The following is a 20487-nucleotide window of genomic DNA, read 5'->3' as shown; positions in this document are numbered from 1 at the left end:
CGACCCCCCCCCCAGAATAATCAGGTTGGTGTTCGCAACACTAAATATAACGCATAAAGAGTACAAAACTCACACAGCATTCTAAGAACAATTCCTCAGTGTAAAAATCATATGTTAAATGTTGTTTTATGTAACTTTTTCTGATGGTATTTATTGAATGATAACCGTATAATCGATAAAAATTAAGTCTTTGAATGAATTATATAATTGAAACTGTCTGTTTTGGGCCGACACAAGTGTCTAAGGGGCATGATTTGCGCGGATCCGCTCAGTTAATGTGCTCGGTCAACCTGAGTAACAAAGACTCAAGCTGTGTAGTTGCTTGTGTGTCATTTTGTCTGTCCTTTGGGACTTGGATTCTGTTATGTGGTCATGTAAAACCCTTATTATAGAATGTGGGTTTGTATGGATGACTATTCTATCTCAAATTATCACAGGAAGTCCTTCTCACAGTATGATTAGTAGATGTCACATATATTTGGGATTTGGCAGACATACAGTGGTGCTCAAAAGTTTACATACACATGCTTAAGTTGACTAAAAAGAGGAATAAAAAAATCATGTTTTGGAAATTTATTTTAATACCTAAATTAAAAAATGAGGTAAAATCCAACCTTTAAGGACACCAATTTTCTTTGTGAATGAATAACGTATTGTAAATAAATAAATGTTCTTATTTAAAATACAGGGGTCATAAGTATACATACCCCTATGTTAAATTCCCATAGAGGCAGGCAGATTTTTATTATTAAAGGCCAGTTATTTCCTGGATTCAGGATATTATGCATCCTGATAAAGTTCCCTTGGCCTTTAGAATTAAAATAGCCCCACATCATCACATACTCTTCACCATGCTTAGAGATAGGCATGGTTTTATTTCAGTTAGACTAATACCTGGTTTGATTTGCATTGAGAGATGATTTTATAGAAAGTATCCCATGCCTATCTCTAAGCATGGTGAAGAGTATGTGATGATGTGGGGCTATTTTAATTCTAAAGGCCAAGGGAACTTTATCAGGATGCATAATATCCTGAATCCAGGAAATAACTGGCCTTTAATAATAAAAATCTGCCTGCCTCTATGGGAATTTAACATAGGGGTATGTATACTTATGACCCCTGTATTTTAAATAAGAACATTTATTTATTTACTATACGTTATTCATTCACAAAGAAAATTGGTGTCCTTAAAGGTTGGATTTTACCTCATTTTTTAATTTAGGTATTAAAATAAATTTCCAAAACATGATTTTTTTATTCCTCTTTTTAGTCAACTTAAGCATGTGTATGTAAACTTTTGAGCACCACTGTACAGTACCAACATACACTGGACACACATATTGAGGCCTGCCTGCTTACTCATTTGCTGTACTTCCCCTGCAACAGTCCTGTCTTTCTTTTCCTGATGTGACATCATCAACAGCCCTGCTCACACAGTGCCCTGCCCTCCTTCCCACTTCCTGCCCTGACAGAAAAAGAGCTGCCCCGTAGGATTACTGTTAATAGGGGAAGTGTGGGTGGACAAGGACACACCTGTGTCCACTACATAGGACTCTGTGTTTTCCCCTCGGTCTGTTGTTGAAGTGGGGCACCAATCTAGGTCACATAAAAACTCTTGAAACTAACTGTTGCAAGGGTAGTGATACACAGGGCATCATTTTGGGCAAATGCATGTTTTCAGAGTGCCCAAAGAGTCTCCTGAGCATAACTTTATTACAGAATTTAGAGGGGAAACCAAGGAGGAAAATGTACCTATGTCGTGTCTGGAATTGTTGATTTGAGTCTTTGATGATGAATGATTTTTGATTTTTGAATTACTTTTTGATCACGAGTTGGTAATCTTTGTCTGTGCCTGGGCCGCTGGCCTGCCTTTGTTTTCAGCATTGGAGCAGCTGCCCGCTGGCTCCATGTGCTGTTGTGACTGGAGCAACTGTGTTCCCTGCAGCTGCACAGACCCATGTGTCACTGCCACACCTGCTCAATGGCCTTGTGTTGACTGAGCGATATCACACGTTAACTGTGTGCAAATTACACCAAAGAGATGGGGGAGGGTGGCGACCTGTAATCTGAGATGGCAATTGTGTGTTTTTGACCCACATGCACGGATGACGTGCACATGCACAGACAAGCACACTAAGGTCATATTCTTCCTGACGTCCTGTTACAAGTAGTAACACACATGCACACACTTTCTGCCAAGAGAAGGGCCGCATGCTGTGGCTGAACAACAGTTGGTGTGTAGAAAAACGAAGGCAACAGCTGAAGCCAGCAGGAATAGCTTCCTAGTAGACAGCAACAACTTCAGCTGCCTACCTCTCATACACACACACACACACACACACAATGGACACTATGACCAAATCATAGCATTGATGTTTTCAGGCCAGCTCAGCATGTTACAATCTACAAGCAACATGTTGTATGACATGGTCGGATTATAGTCTATGACCAGACTATGATTCAGCATTTAGATTGTTTTAGATAAAATAAGGTTAGGCTGGTATTAGTCAGCAGTTATGCGTGTAAGTTGATGACTCGTGAAAATGTTTAAAGCCTGTCAGCATTGTGGAGACTGGTGAGTCACAGTCAGTCCACAAGTAAGAGTTTTGACAAGGTTTGGGTTTCTACTCTGACTCATGTTGTGAAATTATTAGCCTGCAGTGGTTGCCATGCTTATTAAGTTGGCTGCGTGTGTGGCTCTGAATTTGACTTTGTAGTCAAAGAAGGCCTCCGCAGCTCAAATGCCACATTCTAAATCTCACAGTAATGATGAAGACAGCTTTTAATGAAGGGAGAACTGCTCTTGATTGCTTTCCGAGCTTTGCGATAAGTGTCTTTCTGGCTGTGCGTGTCATTTTTGTCTGTGCTTAGTTAAGTCTCTCGCTCAAGCACACTCCACAGTTAATCCTCTGCATTCTTGTGACAGGGAAATCACTCTGCCTTCCTCTAGCTGCCTTCTGCCAGGTCTCTGAATTTTCCTGCAGTGCAGTGAGACTAAACGCAGTCGACCTATGAGAATTTCACAGACTAATGGCCTTGGATGAGACGACCAAAGAATGGATTGTGTTTTGCTACCATAGTCGCAAAAATAAACACTAAATCATATCTAATAGAGTTTCTTCTTCCTTTTTTTTCATTTCCAGAGGATAAACGCCCTGTCACAGAGTGGAGTGGTGTTGTCGTCTGAACTTTAACCTCAGTAGGAAGGAGACAGAGCCACTTCAGAGGTAAGAGTTCCTGTAAACTGGAGTGAGTAAATGGTGCCATTGCTACTTTCTGTGGGTAATAAATTCTGAGCAGAGGAAAAACGGTATTGACGTTGCTGCCAGTAAAATCACAAATGCCACAGGGACAGTTATTTTTGACAAGCTGCTGTTGTAGCAAGCTGCCTGAGATGTTATATTTAAGGTGGTCTCAAATGCTGGTTTTATTGCAGCGCCTCTGACATGCATGTCTGAAACATCTTGTGCTCAAACTAGCTATCATCTGTCATCTTAATACTTTTACATTTTCCAGAGAGCGGAATCCCCATTTGACAATGTAGATCCATGTGTTTGTTAGGTGTTGTAAAAAGAAGTAAATCCAGAGCTTGGGGAGAGTGGTAGGCTTCACCCCCCTCCTTAAAACCTCCATCAGAAGGCCTTGTAAATCAAAGCCAAATGAAAGAGGAGTCAAGCCTCTGAGGATGTTGTCAGGAGAGTCTTACTCGCCGAAGGAGATAATTCCTGACTAAAGTAGAACCATGTGAGGGCCAACTGGGCTGTGGTTTGTAGTAAAGAGCTGCTCCTTACAGTGAGCCTTTATTCTCTCACTATCACAGATCTGTGTTGAATTTGTAATCCTGAGTCTCAGTGTTTCCACTTGTATTTATACAAGGGATGGCAACAATGTAATTTTCTAGAGTCTCTTCTTGGCTGCGTGTGACACATGACCATCAGCACAGATTTTTGTCACTGTCAAAATAAAATAAAAAAACATCATAGTGGCTATAGGGAGTTATGGCTCAAAGAAGTGGCCCACAAGACCCAGAGCACAAGCACATTATAAATCAAAGCAAAAATAACTCCACAACATAAAATGGCATCCTGTTTGCTATTTTCCATGTAATTTTAGTTTGTTGTTGTTTAGAAAAACTAGCCAATTCAATTGTCCTGGAGGCATTTCGGTTGCAGTGGTGGTGTCCACATACTGTAGGTCAGGTAAGCTTTATTAAGAAGACGCATATGGAGTAAGAGATGTATTTGTTACTTGTAACCTTTCATTATTTAAACCTAGACACATGGCTTTTCCATTTGTGATGAGGGAATAAATTTGAAATGGTTGTATTCATGTTATAAAAGTTAGACCATGGCTTGTCAGTTGGGAAATGCACATCTGGTGAAAGTATTAAGGTGTCTAGAAAACACTAATGGGGGAGAATGTGAATGGACAAAGTCCCAGACACATACTGTGTAAAAATAAAAATAACTAAAAAAGTGAGGATGTGGAAGGAAACCTGGTTATAAACTGGGACCCCAGCAATGATGGAGCCTGAGGCAGAGAGGAGGAAGCCTGTTCCCCTGGAATTAAACTGTTCCAGAGGAAGTCAGGATGCATGTGTGTCTGAGAAGTTTGTTGCTGTGTGTTGGCGGGTGACTCTTTGTCTGTCTGTCTGTCTGTCTGTCTGTCTGTCTGTCTGTCTGTCTGTCTGTCTGTCTGTCTGTCTCATGTGGGCTGTCGTGCAGAGTTGCTTATTGACGGTGACACATTTAGCTGTCAATATTATTCGACATGTTCATGCAGGATCATGGTTAATATGTCATTGTTCTGTGATGTGGTTGTCATGGCAACAGTTTCATTTATGCACTGGGCATTCTTGAAACAAACTGTCCTTGAAACGATATTCCCTACTTTTCCCGAGGATAAGCAAGTTGCAACCACAAAGACCTCTGGGAAATGACATGTGTGTGTGTGTGTGTGTGTGTGTGTGGTGTGTGTGTGTGTGGTGTTGTGTGTGTGTGTGTGTGTGTGTGTGTGTGTGTGTGTGTGTGTGTGTGTGTGTGTGTGTGTGTGTGTGTGTGTGTGTGTGTGTGTGTGTGTGTGTGTGTGTGTGTGTGTGTGTGTGGTGTGTGTGTGTGTGTGTGTGTGTGTGTGTAAAAAATTGAAAGGATGGCAACATTGGCACGGCAGGAATGCTGGAGGTGGCGTGGCAGGAAACGGACTTGCACATTTCTTTGTGTCTGTTTGGATGAGACACAACAACACACACTTGGAAAACAGGAATATCATCATTAGCCAATCAGTGGCCAAGGGTTGTGGGGTGAAGGACTGAGCAAAGGGGAGATGGAAAACGTAGTAAGCTAACAGAGGGAAACATTCCCAGCTGCTTGTGGCATGAGTGCAGACATGTGTGTATTTTCTTGTTGCCTTTAGGTGCAGCACATTGCATATGGCTGGCTTGTGGCAGTATGAATGTGTTGTTGTCACCGTCCACGCGTGTGTCTGGGCATGTGTTGTTTGGGCAGTATGTTATACCTACTGTGCTTTGTATTCTCTAACAGGTGGCTGAGGCAAATCTCATGTTCAGCTAGAGGATGATTAAAAAAATTCTATCTGAACACCATAAATACTTTAAATATATCTAGAGTAGATGAGAGGGCAATGAAAGAATATTGTTCTATACTGCGGGGAAGTACGAAAGAAATGTGATATAATAAATAGTTCTAGGTTGTATTGCTCCTACTATTTTTTTTTATTATACTTTCATATTTTGGCTGGTATGATTTGTGAAACAGGCCTGCATTGTATGTGGTATTTAAAAGGTCTGTGTGAACCCTGATCAAAGAATTCAGTCTTTGGGTACGTCCTGTTTTATTTTATCCAGTGTCCTAGGTACAACCTATTTATTATGATAAATTACAGCAGGTTCTAAATGTTCCAGAGTTACACATTTAGCATTTCTAAGCGAAGCTGGGCAGTGTATGGATATTGTGATATGAGACTAGATATCACCTTAGATTTTGGATATCGTAATATGGCATAAGTCTTTTCCTGGTTTTAAAGTAAAGTAATGTCACCAGACTGTTGTAACTGTTCTATTATTTGCCTTTACCCATTTAGTCATTATATCCACATTACTAATGATTATTTATCAAAACTCTCATTGTGTATATATTTTGTGAAAGCACCAACAGTACACACTACAATATCGTTGCGATATTGAGGTATTTGTTCAAAAATATTGTGATATTTGAGTTTCTTCATATGGCCCAGCCCTATTATTAAGCAACAATTTACATTACAGCATTGCAGCTTCTTACCTTTTTATGCTTTAGCAGAGCAGTAGAGAACTTTTTTAAAGAGTGCCCCTTAAATGTCAGGCTAGTTCTTCTCAGCAGTCAGCCTCTGTTCTCTGCTGCTGGTGCAGGGCTGCATCGTGTTTAATGTGTGTGTATGTGTGTGAGTCCACTGCAGCAGACCACCTAAACCCTGTGTGTGTGTGTGTGTGTGTGTGTGTGTGTGTGTGTGTGTGGGGTGGTGTGTGTGTTGTGTGTGTGTGTGTGTGTGTGTGTGTGTGTGTGTGTGTGTGTGTGTGTGTGTGTGTGTGTGTGTGTGTGTGTGTGTGTGTGTGTGTGTGTGTTGTGTGTGTGTGTGTGTGTGTGTGTGTGTGTGTGTGTGTGTGTGTGTGTGTGTGTGTGTGTGTGTGTGTGTGTGTGTGTGTGTGTGTAACCCAATCTCCTAGGCCAGGACGACTATTGATTTCACATTTGGATGGCTGCCCTGGAGGAACGCAGGGAGGCTGACACAACCTTGGTGTGTTTGTGTGTAAGAGAGAGGGAGACTGTCAGGGAGAGAGAGGGACTGAAAAAAGCCAAAAACTGGGACTTGCCCACTTGTGTGCCATTTAGTCTGTGGCCTGCTTTACATAAAGGTCAGCTGTTCTACCCAGCACAAGCCACCTCTTATTTATTCATTTTCCTACCATAACATAAAGTATTAGGAAATTATGGAAATCCATGCAAACGTCATCTGAATGCGCTGTGGTTATATGAACAGGCAGATGGACACCCTACGGGCAGGGGTAGTGGACGCATCACGTCAATATGTTGGTTATTACTGATGTTTTGAGGCCAAGCTCACACTGAAGCCTTGTGATAGCAGCATGTCGGTTTGTGGAGCACATCAACGTGGGGATGTGTGTGTTGCCATGGCGATGGCTGCTCGAATAAATGCAAGGCAAGCTCAAGTTTGGCTCGCTCTGATATTGGTGAGGTGTTGAGTCCCCGCACCTACCGCCCACCAGTGTGACCATGTATTTTCATGCTCCCTCTCTTCCCTCGTCTCCGCTTTGCCTGCTCTCTCCCCCTCGACTCCCTCTCCATCTGTCCACTTCTGACATCCTCCACATCTTTCTCCCCTCTGCCCCCCATTCCTTTCTCTGCCCCTCCTTCCTAATTGGCTGTATAAGCCAGAGTGTCTCACTGTGTCATGCTGTGCTTGTGTGAGCTCGGATGTGTTTGTGGATCTATATGTGTGTGTGTGTGTTTGTATGCAAGTTCCTCCTCTACTTGCAAGCTGTCGGTCGGGCTTGACTAATGAAACAGGAGCAATTGTTTTGGCCATCAGGGCCTCCCGTTTATTCACAGCCTAATAGCCGGCACCCTCCCTCCATTATTCAGCTCCAGTACCCATTCAACATTTCCTCCATCCCTCCCCCCACTTCCCCGCTGGCCTGTTAATCATCTCATCTCTCTTCCCTCCTCAGTTGTTCCCTTAAATGTTCTCTCTCCTCTTTAATGTGACGTTTGGCAAGTTTTGGCCAATGATAGGTTTTTATTTCTATAAGGCAGAATTGTCTGAACATTAGTGGACATTTACATTAAAGCTACCCTGCTTCGGGAATAGGGGGTGGGCGAAATTGTCTTAAAAATAATACCATCTCTAAGGGTATTTTTCAATACCAATATTCATGACAGTCCTTCAGAATTGTAGAGCTAGACTCACTGGCATTCAGTAAATATACAAGGAGAAATCCTCTGGAGAGGAGGTAGAGAAAGCAACCATTGACACAAGCCTCAATTGACCAAAATCCAGTGAGGTCACAAGACACATACTGTATTTACATTCTGTTTTCTTGATTTTAAGTGTAAAGGTTGATGGATTACTGGTAAATCAAAGTGGTAAAGCACAGTACTTATGAAGATCTCCCATCAGCCATTGATGGTATGTAGAGTTAATATAGGTAGATTTCTTGCCACAGGGGTGTCTTGTTACATTGAGACACTTCCTATCTATACCGTATGTACATCTCTCTAATTTAAACCTATGATTTTCATGTCACAAGCCTGCTTCATCTTTAAAGCTGCATCCACCCTACATTTTCATACATCGAAACACACACACACACACACCACACACACACACCACACACACACACACACACACACACAACCACACACACCACACACACACACACACACACACACACAGACACAGTGGTATGTCATTTTTCACTACAGGTCAGTTGACAAGCCAGCCACACCCAGTTTAACTTTGGATAGTAGCCTCCTAACCGCTCCCCTTTCGAAGAGTTCTTTTACTGACGCTGCTAGCAGCAGCTTTTAGCCACATTTCCATGGTTTCCATCTCCACTTTTAACTTGCATAAGGTCTGTTTAACACAGTGACGTTGGTTTCTGGTCTTCTTTGCTCTTCTCCTGTTGTCTGTACATGAAGGAGGGAGTCAAGTCTACCCGAAAAAAAGGCGAGAGTGTGAAGAAAGTGAACAAAATAAACCCATTCGGCTCTGCAAACATGAGCCTGAAACTAACCATTATTACATGCTTGCACATTTAAAATGACAATGTATTAGTTTTATGTCTCATAGGCAGTGAAACCAAAAATTTGGCACACTGTAAAGTGTGCATTGCATTTAAACGGTTTCATTATGACACAGGACGTCATTAAAGATATCTGAAGTGTGTGTGTGTGTGGTGTGTGTGTGTGTGTGTGTGTGTGTGTGTGTGTGTGTGTGTGTGTGTGTGTGTGTGTGTGTGTGTGTGTGTGTGTGTGTGTGTGTGTGTGTGTGTGTGTGTGTGTGTGTGTGTGTGTGTGTGTGTGTGTGTGTGTTGTGTGTGTGTGTGTGTGTGTGGTGTGTGTGTGTGTGTGTGTGTGTGTGTGTGTGTGTGTGTGTGTGTGTGTGTGGTGCCATGATGACAATCAGACAGATGTATGTGTAAGAGGTGATTCATAGTCTGTCAGGCCAGAGGTGCCATACGCACGAGATGATGGGGTGACATGAGAAAGAGAATGGAAAAGCTTCAGGAGTGGAAATCTACGTGTTTTTTGTATTTGAGGAAACGCATAACCATCAATTTGTTGACTACTCAGTTTTTAAAAGGTATTTTATATAATGTTAAGGGGAAGATTTGAATATATCATATTGGTATAGAAAAGCATTATTTATGTTCAGTGGTGGTGTTTAATGGTTTTTGAATTTTTTTGGGGAACAACTAGGTTTACAATTGCTGGATTTGTTAGTCACCAAGGAAATAAGGTGAAGATATGTGTGCTTGTATTCACATATCTTTACACAACAGTACTGGGACACAGCAGCTTTGCTATGAAAATATATGTTGTAGCTAGGGTGGGCCTGGTAGTTTCTTACTCAAAACTGCATAATCACACCACTATTCCTCAAAATCATGCTGCAGTCACTCTCATAGTTTCTCACGCACAAGGTTAGGGTTATGGGGGTTAGGGTTAGCAGAGTCAATCAGCAGCATTTAGAGTATGGGGGCACACATTGTATCCAGGCTGGCCTGCTGGATGTCTGGAGCTATTCCTAGCCATGGGTATACTAAATGTTTTACTTGTTCCCTCTGTCTGAGCTTTGTCTGCATCTTGCGCCCAGAGACTCTTGTCAGTGTGAGTGTTTGTGTCCCACTAAACTCTCAAGAATTCCCATTCTATAATTGCAGCCAAGCACCATGGCACTGTGCTCGTGCTTCATAAGAGTTCACTGAGTTTCTATAGCTGCCATGCTGTTTTCTAGCCCCATGCATAGTCCTTTCCGGTCCATTCTTTTTTTTCCTCAAATTTGCTTTACTTTGGTGGGATTATGTGATGTGTTGATAATATTTTTTAGAACAGAGGTGTCAGACATTTGCTTAAAGTTATTTATACAAAGATAATTTGAGAGGAAACAGCTGTGTGGACATGGTGGCTTTGGAAGATTGTGTGTAATTCTCAGTTTTTTTTTCCGAGAGCCAAAGGGCTCATGCCTGGTTTCAGTAACCTCCAAAGTCGTCATTGCAACATTACAACACACACCCAATATTGAGTATTCAGTCCAAATATAGTCTATTTAGAAGTGCTTGATGGAAACATCTATTCAGCCATCATCACAGCGGGGGCTGCTGGCTACAATAGTAGTGTTTGCACAGCTAAGGTCATGTTCCACATCCCAGCCCTCCTATTTCCTGTGTGATTGAAATATGAAAGTTTTTTTTTGTGACTCCAATGTCTGAAACAATTCATCATTTGAATGTCAACTGGGAACAGAACAGGTGGTGCTGAAACAGGAAGTGGATAGCTTTGGCATTACAGAAGGGACCTTTTTTTTCTAGTTTTCTTGTATTTTCAGATTGTATAGATTTAGCAGTTTTGTTTTTTAAAAGTAATTCTCTTTAGTCTAACAAATAGGATTTGATCTCATGTCTTGTAGCCCTTGTCTGGGCTAAAATGCCAAATGTGTAAAAGTACACAGGGAGATACTTTAAATAAACAGAAGAAGCCATACTTAAAGGTGTCCTTGCCACACAAATCTGTTTTACTCGATTTTTTGGAAAATGTTAGGTATAATGAAATTCATGTGGTAGGGCACCTTTAATACCCAAAGTACTACTCCTCTAGCTTGTATGCTGAATTGTAAAAAGTTGTGGTTATCCATCCCAGATTCAGCTTAGTGTGCACCAAACAGTCCTCTTCTTTTATCATGAAAACTAGATTAAGAAGGAAGCCATGGAGACCTAATTGGATCTATGATGTAATGTTGCCCTCTCCCTTTGTCTGTCACACCCAAATACTTGTGTGTCTTTGACTGCTTCAAACCTGTAGCCTCATTATTATCTCTATATCCATATTCAGTAGCATCCCATTTGTCTAAGAGTTCATTGTTAAGAGTAGGAACTGTGGGAAACTATTCTAGACAACACTGTTCTGCTTTTTGTACAGCAACTTAACATCTCGTCTTCATACCGCTCCCTTTTCCATTCCTCTTGACACTGATATGATCGACTTGGTCTAAAGATAGACACGTCCTCCTCCTCCAGCTCTTCATCCTTCTCAGTATCGGATGCTTTGCTGTGTTTTCTCTGATTTAGTGTGATTCGTTTCCTTCTCCCTTCCTTTCACTCCTCATCTGCCACTGCAGCATCAGCGGGAAGTGTTAACATGGGACTGCGAGTGGCTCCAGAGAGAGACTCCACTTGGCAGATGGTTTTTTTGTGGCTTTTTCCCTTTTTATTATATAGTAATTTATTTTTCCCTTTTTATTACATAGTGACAATGGATAGACATGAAAGGGGGAGAGAGATGGGGGATGACACGCAGCAAAGTGCAGCAGGTCGGACTCTTAACCCTGCGCCGCTGCAGGACTTGGCCAACACGCTCTTATTGGATGAGCTACAGGCCGCCCCTGGGCAGATCTTTTGACCTTTAACCTTTCACCTTGGACCTCTAAGCCACCCAGCGGTCACAGACAGATGAGTGCTGGTCATGCTCATACTAGATAGAGGGACTGTGCAGTATCAGGAGGATTAAAAGGCCAAGGCTGTGTTTGGTTTGCGATGAAGCTTGTAGTAGAGCGCGCCGCACACACACACACACACACACACACACACACACACACACACACACACACACATCCCTGTTCCTCTCATAGGTCATGCTCTATAAGCATAAAAGCAGGGCCTCAGGTGGTGCTTCACTTAAACCTGCAGAATCGTCTGCCATGATTCTATTTGAATAACAACCGCAGAGCCATTTTCAAAGTGTTCTTTGTTTTTGTGTGCATGCGTCATTTTCTTTGTTTTTTGTGATTTTTTTTAGTTTTAAACTTCTTGTTGAATATGTACATACGGCATGTGTATATTTCTGTGTGTATTTAAGTATGAAGTGAATGCCCGCTGGCTAATTGCTGTTTAAACACAGCTGTTTAAAGTGTCCTGCAGTACGTCTCATTTCTTGCTGGTGTATTTACATATGAAAGCACCTCAGAGAGTATTGGCAAATGTAATGCAAGCTCATTTGACTCTAGCCCTGACTCTTCCTGTCTGCGTCCAGTTAGCCATGATGTCATGCCTTAACATGAGGAAACTGGATTCATACTGGGGAATCCCCAAATAGATATGTCTGTGACCAAATGGCCCCATATGGAGCCACATTTAAGGGCAGCCACAAGTGATTCTTTGTTGGTGGTACGGTGCCATGTAATTTAAGCGAAGTAAACTGTTGTATACTTTGGTTATTTTCTGGTAAACCACTGGGTCGTCTCAAAAGACGCGGTAACTCACGTCCTCAATAAGTGGCACAGATAAACCGAAGGACAGCTGGAGTTTCCTGCGAAGAAACAGGCCATGAGGGAAATCAGGAATTCTGCACATCCTGGCCATTTCCTGTTCTCTCTCCCACACAGTCATGAGTGCATGGATATAATTTTACACACACTCACGCACACTTGGTGGACTTGTTTTTGTTTACATACTCAAGACTCCATCTTTGTCGACAAGATGACAAGTCCATGTTCCTTAGGTGTTTGATATGCGTGCCAAAACAGGAAACTATCCATCATCAACACTGTAATGCGTAATACACACACACACACACACACACACCACACACACACACACACACACACACACACACACACACACACACCAGCAGTGGCAGCTCTGGCTTGTAATGCCAGCTTCAGCGACACAAAGGCCTAGATGGGAGATTGGGGGAGTATATTTTGCACAAGTCACTTTAAGGAGCAAAACACGTGTTCTGTCTGGAATGTGACCGCTTCTGACGTGAAACAAGTGCCCCTCAATGTGTGTGCGTGTTTTTCAGTGGTGTTGCTACCATATTCCTCTTTGCTTTGCCAAACGCAGCCTGTTTTATTCCCTCTCACCTTCTACCTTTTTATAACCTGCTTTTATCACCTTCTAACAACAAAGCATGCCTTTCAGATTTCTCTCAAGAACTTTGTATAACCACGAAGGGTTAGACTCGCAAAATCAAATTCATAAATAAAGCCACAAATGTTGCTGGATCAAAAGAACAGGGGTCAACGGAGGGGTTAATCCTGGTTTGGTACAGTCCCAACTAGTGACTGACACCATACAGCGTGGTTAACGGGAGGGAATGACACCCCCCTGAAAACATCAATGGGATTACTTGGGACTATTCCATCTGATTGGACTGTATTGGGTGGCACTGGACTGTACCAGGACCCCTTAAGGAGAAGAGTAGTCTGATTTAGTTTATTGACCATCCAAGCATCCCAGACCTGACTCCTTCTGTGCTCTTATTATGCTGCAATCTTCTTCAATGTACATTAGCATTCATGGGTGTTATTTATTCCCCAGGTTGGGTAATATCATATGGTCTAAACAGTTTGACATCCCAGCTGACCTAGAAATGATATGAAGGGACGTCAGCTCACATTTACTGATGTTACATATACGTACACACTCTAGAATGAACAAGTCTTATCTGCTCTGCTGTGTCACCTTGATTTTCATGTTTTGATTTAGCGCTTTGTCTACTGACACATGTCCTTGTATATTCTGAAAAGGATTGTGTAGTTCATGTTGTAACTTGTGTTAAGGCCATTTCATTATAACTCAATACTAGAAGGCTAGACACAGAATTATATCTGCAGTGTGTGTGGTCAATGTCAGGTTCTTTTACCTCTGTAAAGTATTAATGTTAACATGCTTTTCGGAGCCCATCACCTGTTCTGTTGCATAACCAGATATAAGCTGCTGGAAATGCGTTAATAAGCCACATAGCTGCATTTGCAGTTACACCACTTCTCTTTGTTTCCAGTAGAGGGAGCTCTGTTATCACCTTTTGACAGGACACACTGGGCTCTTATAACCAGCTTGCTGCGCCTTCCTTCACTCACACTGGCCCATATAGCCATTAATACAACCTGCTAGTTATGTTAAGTGAGGTTGATTGATACATTCTGCATGGGTGCGCCACTGGTATAATGATTCACTGCAGATTTTATAAATCCTAAAAGCGCCCGGCGCAATAAAGGTGATATTGAATGGTGTTCTGCTCCTGAATGGTGGTCTTCCATCAGCATCCCTCTCTCTCTTTTGGACCCTTAGCTGGAATAGAGGTATTGGGTGTGTCAGCGGTGGACCGCACACAAGACACTACAGGGCATTCTACCGACTATATTGCACAGGGTGCCCGCTAGGGGTCCATGAGCGGTTGTCATGGCAACAGGCAGTAAGGTTGGCATGAGCTGAGCTGAAGGTTCTTTTATATCATTCCTGCTATGTGGATGTGATCTGATAGTTTGTAAATTTGTGTACATGTGTGGAATCATCTGACAATTTCTCTTCTGTTTGTTTGTGTGTATGTGTCTGTGTAGATGGAGCAGGTGTCAGATGATGAGTTGGACCACGGAGCAGAGGAGGACAGCGACAAGGAGGACCAGGACCTGGACAAGATGTTCGGTGCTTGGCTTGGAGAGCTGGACAAGCTTACACAGGTTAACAGCACACGTTGTGAGAAAGAGAGGGTGGTTGGTTGCATAGATACAGACTCACACAGGTAGAAGAGCAGAGAGAAAGAGCTGTATCCATAGCAACCTTTACACTGCTAATCCCATACTGTATCCTAGCAACTCCCCTCCCACCATCACTTTGTACAGTGTATTTGTGCAGGCCTGTGTGTGACTACACTATCAGGCAGATGTGGTTGCTTAGATCCTGTGCTTTGACTTGTGTGTTTGTGTCTGTACCTCATGCTCTGTGTGTTTGTGTGCGCTCTGTAGAGTCTGGATGATGGCAAGCCTCAGAAACCACTGCAGAAGCCTCCTCTCAGGCAGGAGACAAACATGGCCAACTTCTCCTACCGCTTCTCAATGTATAACATCAACGGTGAGACCTCACTCATCTCACACGGTGTCCAGATCAGTATGATAACAGTATAGATCCTATATAGATCATCATCTCACTGTTTGTCCTTTTTTGTTTATCATTGCTCCCTGCAGAGGCGTTGAACCAGGGCGACACAGTTGACCTGGATGCTCTGATGGCTGACCTGTGCTCCATTGAACAGGAGCTCAATACCATTTCCAAACCAAATTCCGCATCACGTGGCCAGAAAAAAGGCCAGCAGCGAGCCCCGGGGGGGCGCAGTGCCAGCACCAAGCACACAGGCACCAGTGGAGGAGGGAGCAGCGGAGGTAGTCCTGCTGAATAATGTGCATTTATGATGGTGCTTCATGTAGTATTTTAAAAACCACAAAGATAATTCCAAAGGAGTAATGTAATCTTAAACAAAAAAGCCTGTTGTATAAACCCTCGGCCATACTCTTAATATTTTAAATAGCGTCCCACATTTTTAGGATTGGATACATAAAACAAAGCAGGCATGCTTTATGGGAAAAACCGGAAGATGTCACTCTTCTTCTGCTGTTTCTACATGTTTGTCTTTTTTACTAAAGCTTAAGAGAAAACAAACACATGCAGAGTAACAATAAAAAGGGGAAAAGGGAGACAATTAGCAGCATCCTGTTTGCAACAGGGAAATGTATTCTTTAGTATACACAAGCAGTACCACTGGTTGCGTGTCTTGCTGTGGTCTAATTTATTTGATACTATTGTATACATATAAATATTTAAAAATGCTACATGTAGCACCTGAAAGCCAACTGGAATGTGTCATGAAAGCAGTGTAATGTTAACAAATGTTTATTGCCATTTGCACAGGGACAGGGCTTTACAAGTACTTTGGAATTATTGTGCACTGCTCTTAGAGTCAGTTCTACAAAAAAAAGAAATAAAATTTAAGTAAATACAAGGAAAATATGAAGCTATATAAATATAAAAATTAAATAAAATATGGTATATATAATATAAAAAGTAGAAGAACATCATAAAGAGAAAACCGCTGTAAGATAAACAAATTTATAATTGCAAAAGTGCCCCGGAAACATGCACTGTATAAAAACTGTTTATTATTGTAACGGAGATGTTTTGAAATGTATTCATTTCACAATCTATTTCACATATTATTTAAAAAGCTGTCCATCTATGATTCCAAGTCTTCTTCCGTCTGAGCTTTGTTTAATCTTTGAACTCCCCAACAGGAAGCAGCAGTAGCAGTACCCGGGCATCGCCGGCCAACACAGTACGAGGCGGCAGCGTCAACAGCCGCCCCACGGCCTCCAACATCTCCCTGGATGACATCACCTCTCAGCTGGAGAAGGCCTCTCTCAGCATGGATGAAGCGGCACGTCAGACCTCTTCCTCTTCTTCCTCCTCCTCGTCTTCTTTCTCCTCCACCACGCTGCGGCGACCCTTGTCGGGGTCGTCAGGCGGCGGGCAGCACAGGAGGACGGGCTCAGTGGGCACGGTCAGCGAGCGGGAGGCTCCCTCCCAGCGGTCCAGTGTAAACTCAGCGTGTGCCTCAGCATCCAGCATGGACTCCCTGGACATTGATAAAGTGATGACGGGTGGCGAGGTGGAGGGCCAGAGCAGCCTGAGCAACCAAGGACAAAACCAGACCAGCACAGAGGTATGGCTGACACTGAAATACACACAGAAAAACACACACCAATGACACCCAAGAGGTAGACATAGTATTATTAGCTAATGAGAGTGTGTGAGCCACAGCGTGGAACACTGTGTACACATTTCCCCATGTAATAGTAAGGTGAGCTCTGCATGTCTAACCACACAGCATGACGTTTGGAAGCAACTGCATGAAGTGTATTACGAATCAATCCACAATACAGCCCGTGTGTTGTGCATTGGATGGTGTGTGTTAATGAATACATTGTAATCTCCTATAAGGCTCCCTTGTGTGGATTACAATGTTCACATCTACCATTTCTCAATTCCTTTGCTCACTCACCAAGCATCTTGGCTGTCTAACAAAAGCCAACTATCTTCTAAAGTCTTAGGAGTTTAGCATGTTTCAGAAACAGCCGAAGCTAACATACTAAAACAGATATGTACGTTTAGGTGTCGTTAAGGAGAGGGCAAAAGCTAGAGAAAGGAGGAGAGGAAAATCGTGACAGTGAGAGAGTAATTCAGTGTGGAAGAAAAAGTTATAACAGTGTCATGCATGTCCCCTGTCCCCCTGCATGTCATATTATCTGTGTTTGCATCCTGTTCTATGTCTTGTGGTCCCTATCCACACACACTTTGCCTGCACTGCCGGATTTTCCCAGCATGTCACACTTCGGCGGGCCAGACGGCAGCTTGACTTTACCTCACGAGAGGGTGAAGTGGATCAGGCCACTGTAAGTGTGTTTATGTGTGTGTGTGTGTTTGCGTGTGTGCATGCATGCATTTTGCCATTTACCCATGTAAGACTGCAGGTTAGAGAGTGATCAAAAGTTTTGTTTCCAAAAACAGTTACAATTTTAGTTACATTTTAATTGGCTAAATAATATTCACTGTAGTGCTCAGCCAGTGGTTTCTGTGTAATGCATGCACACGTAACCATAAGTATAAAAATATATATGGTGTGAAAGAGAGATTGAGTGTATGCTTATGAAAGTAGCTGTAGACTAAAGGTTTTGTAGCTAGCCAGAATGCACCATATACTGTGTTCACACACTCCAATTCATGGCAGTCATGTTTGCTGTGTACATCATCTACAGTACTTCTCACAATCATTGCTTCTTTGCCCACAGCTGCAGCTAATGACAACCACAACTGCTGTGCGCTCCATTTATGGAAACCTCTCGCTTTCACCCTTCTTTATATAAAAAGATCAAAACACCTGCGATTAATATGCCTCCCGAGAATCATCTGGCACTGACTTTTCTATATTTTGTCTGTTTCCTCCGCTCTCCTCGTTATCCTCTCTTCACCCAAGCACTCCTATCTGGACCGAGAAACCTCGCTCATTCTGAAAAGCATAGCAGGAAAGCCTTCTCACCTCCTGACCAAGGTGACTTCCTCATACACTCGCTTTGGGGGTTTCTCTCTCTCTCTCTCTCTCTCTCTCTCTCTCTCTCCTCTCTCTCTCCTCTCTCTCTCTCTCTCTCTCTCGTGCACTGCTCTTCTCTTCTGCTTTGCATGTCTTGGAAAAATCCATGCTCAGAAAACAGCTGCTGCATGTCAGACCAACGTATTTATTTTACAAAAAAAATTATTAAAAATAGTATTCCTGGATTTAAGGAATGCACAAATCAAGAGCAATACATTTGGCGAATTGAAAGAAATTTGGCAGGCCAAAAAATACATTTTAAATAAACACACAGGATAAGGGTATCTGTTTATCTGGGTAAAATGGATTTTTTTTCCTTACGTCATATTTAACATTTACCCAGCACATACTGTACTATGGTTATAGATTGAATACACTTGATTGTTTTGTCTTGCTACCACATTTATCTGTCACTGGCATCTGCTATTTAGTCTATGGGTCTCTATTTCCCTTCACGTTTCCTCTTCCTCCATGTAGCTGGCTTTTGATTTGCACTGTTTATGAAATGTTATTGGAGTTGCAATGATGCATTTGATTAGGCAGTCAACAGACAAGACCCCTGTAACTATTTTTATAATCGATTCATCATTTCGGTCATTTATCTGTTTGTGAGGCTCCAGCTTGTCCAATGTGAAGAAATGCTGCTTTTCTTTGTTTTTGTATCAGAAGAGGAATATCTTTGGGTTTTGGTGTGGTTGGTGGTCAGACAAAACAAGACAAAAAGGTTGTTTAATTACTTTGCAAAGAGTAGTTTTATCAAAAAAATTAACTTAAGGTCCACTTAAAAGCTTTTTCTTTCGATTTTAATCACATCTAAAACTCTCTCTCTTTTGCTCAGACTGAGGACCTTGAGTTAGAACGATCTGACATGATTTAGACTAAAACAATCTTTCAAATAATAGCAAGTTGCAGCCTTATATTTTATCTTGTTTATGTGTATGAATTTGTGTTGACTTGGGAACACTCTGGGCTCCACTGTTTTAATATATAGTATAACAACTAACATCTGTTTATTCATTACGTGTCAATCCAGTTGAGTTCTCATCTCTCCCAACTTACTGTAAACCTCTTGGCAGCAGTCTGCATTCACAGCAGATGTATTGGTTGCAGCCCTGGCTCCCGTAGAAGGGTTATGCTGATCAGATGTGTGCAGATTTATGGTACAAAGTTGGCCGCTGTTGGTTGTGATTTATCCGACCATTGCTAAACGACACAGCCAAGAGCAAAGCAGGGGATTTTAACAGAGATGCAGTTTCTTAAATCCTATTGAGATTTAATATACAGAGAGCGTTTTGGGGTGAGAGTAGTTTAGTCAGTAGGGAGTTGGGTTGGGAACCTGAGAGTTGCTGGTTCAAGTCCCCATACGGACCAAAGTATGGTGGTGGACAGGTAGCTGGAGAGGTGCCAGTTCACCTCCTGGGCACTGCCAAAGTGCTCTTGAGCAAGGCACCGAACCCTCAACTGCTCTGGACGCCTTTCCGTGGGCAGCCCCCTCACTCTGACATCTCTCCATTGGTGCATGCATAAGCACTGAGCATTGTAATTTCCCTTGCGGGATTAATAAAGTATAAATTATTATTATTTACTGAAGATGAGACAAGGATTTTAGAAGTCTCTTCAGAAAGCTTCAAAACAAAGACAGGCTTGTATAATTCATATAAGAGTTAACTGAAAGATCTCCATTAGCGGTCGGTCATTGGCATTGAATTGGAGATTTCTTTCCAAAACCCTATCAGTTGTCTCCATTTATTTGAACATAATGGATGCCAACAGTGAAGCTGGCTGACGCTCTCAGTAATATCCTCACAATTCATCTGCCCTCAAATTTTTAAAGCCAAACTCTTGGAGGGGCAGTTTCTCTTAACATTACAAAACAATGGAATTAATTCAGTGTTTCAAGACTAGGTTTGTGGCATATCGGCTTTCAGTTTGTGCGGAAAAGCATTTGAAAGGTTTTTTAAAAAGTGGGGAAAGGATGGATTGCCTGTGGCGTACAGACTGTGAGGGAGTTTATGTGTTAGTGTTACACTTTTCACCAGAGAATGGGAGAGAGGGAGCCCCGATCCCCCGGACTCACACATTTTCTCCCTCGCAAATCAGAATACAGAATGAGCGCGGTATGTTTGGGAACAAGCGTAGAGAGAACGAGAGAGTGGAGAGACATCAAAGGAAGAGCTTGCCAAGATTCCTCTTTTTTTTTCAGGCTAGGCAGAAGAGCCTTATACAATTTGGCTCTGGTGTGGCTGAGTGTGAAAGTGGAAGGGAAAACGCCTGT

General features: G+C 42.4%; 1 protein-coding gene across 1 annotated transcript in view; it reads left to right on the top strand.

The window, feature by feature from the left end:
- The window catches only part of raph1b (Ras association (RalGDS/AF-6) and pleckstrin homology domains 1b), a 37088-nt gene that overhangs the window by 8442 nt on the left and 8159 nt on the right, over positions 1 to 20487 (top strand). The window contains exons 2-8 of the mRNA XM_032506273.1: positions 3144 to 3227; positions 14635 to 14754; positions 15040 to 15145; positions 15259 to 15453; positions 16360 to 16787; positions 17446 to 17517; positions 18099 to 18173. Coding sequence (XP_032362164.1) covers positions 14635 to 14754; positions 15040 to 15145; positions 15259 to 15453; positions 16360 to 16787; positions 17446 to 17517; positions 18099 to 18173 — 996 coding nt within the window. The 5' untranslated portion in view covers positions 3144 to 3227. The remainder of the gene's footprint in view (positions 1 to 3143; positions 3228 to 14634; positions 14755 to 15039; positions 15146 to 15258; positions 15454 to 16359; positions 16788 to 17445; positions 17518 to 18098; positions 18174 to 20487) is intronic.

Source organism: Etheostoma spectabile, chromosome 24 (genome assembly GCF_008692095.1).
Source record: "Etheostoma spectabile isolate EspeVRDwgs_2016 chromosome 24, UIUC_Espe_1.0, whole genome shotgun sequence".
Taxonomy (NCBI): domain Eukaryota; kingdom Metazoa; phylum Chordata; class Actinopteri; order Perciformes; family Percidae; genus Etheostoma; species Etheostoma spectabile.
Note: the sequence above shows the minus strand (reverse complement) of the source record. Positions and strands in the feature narration are given on the sequence as shown.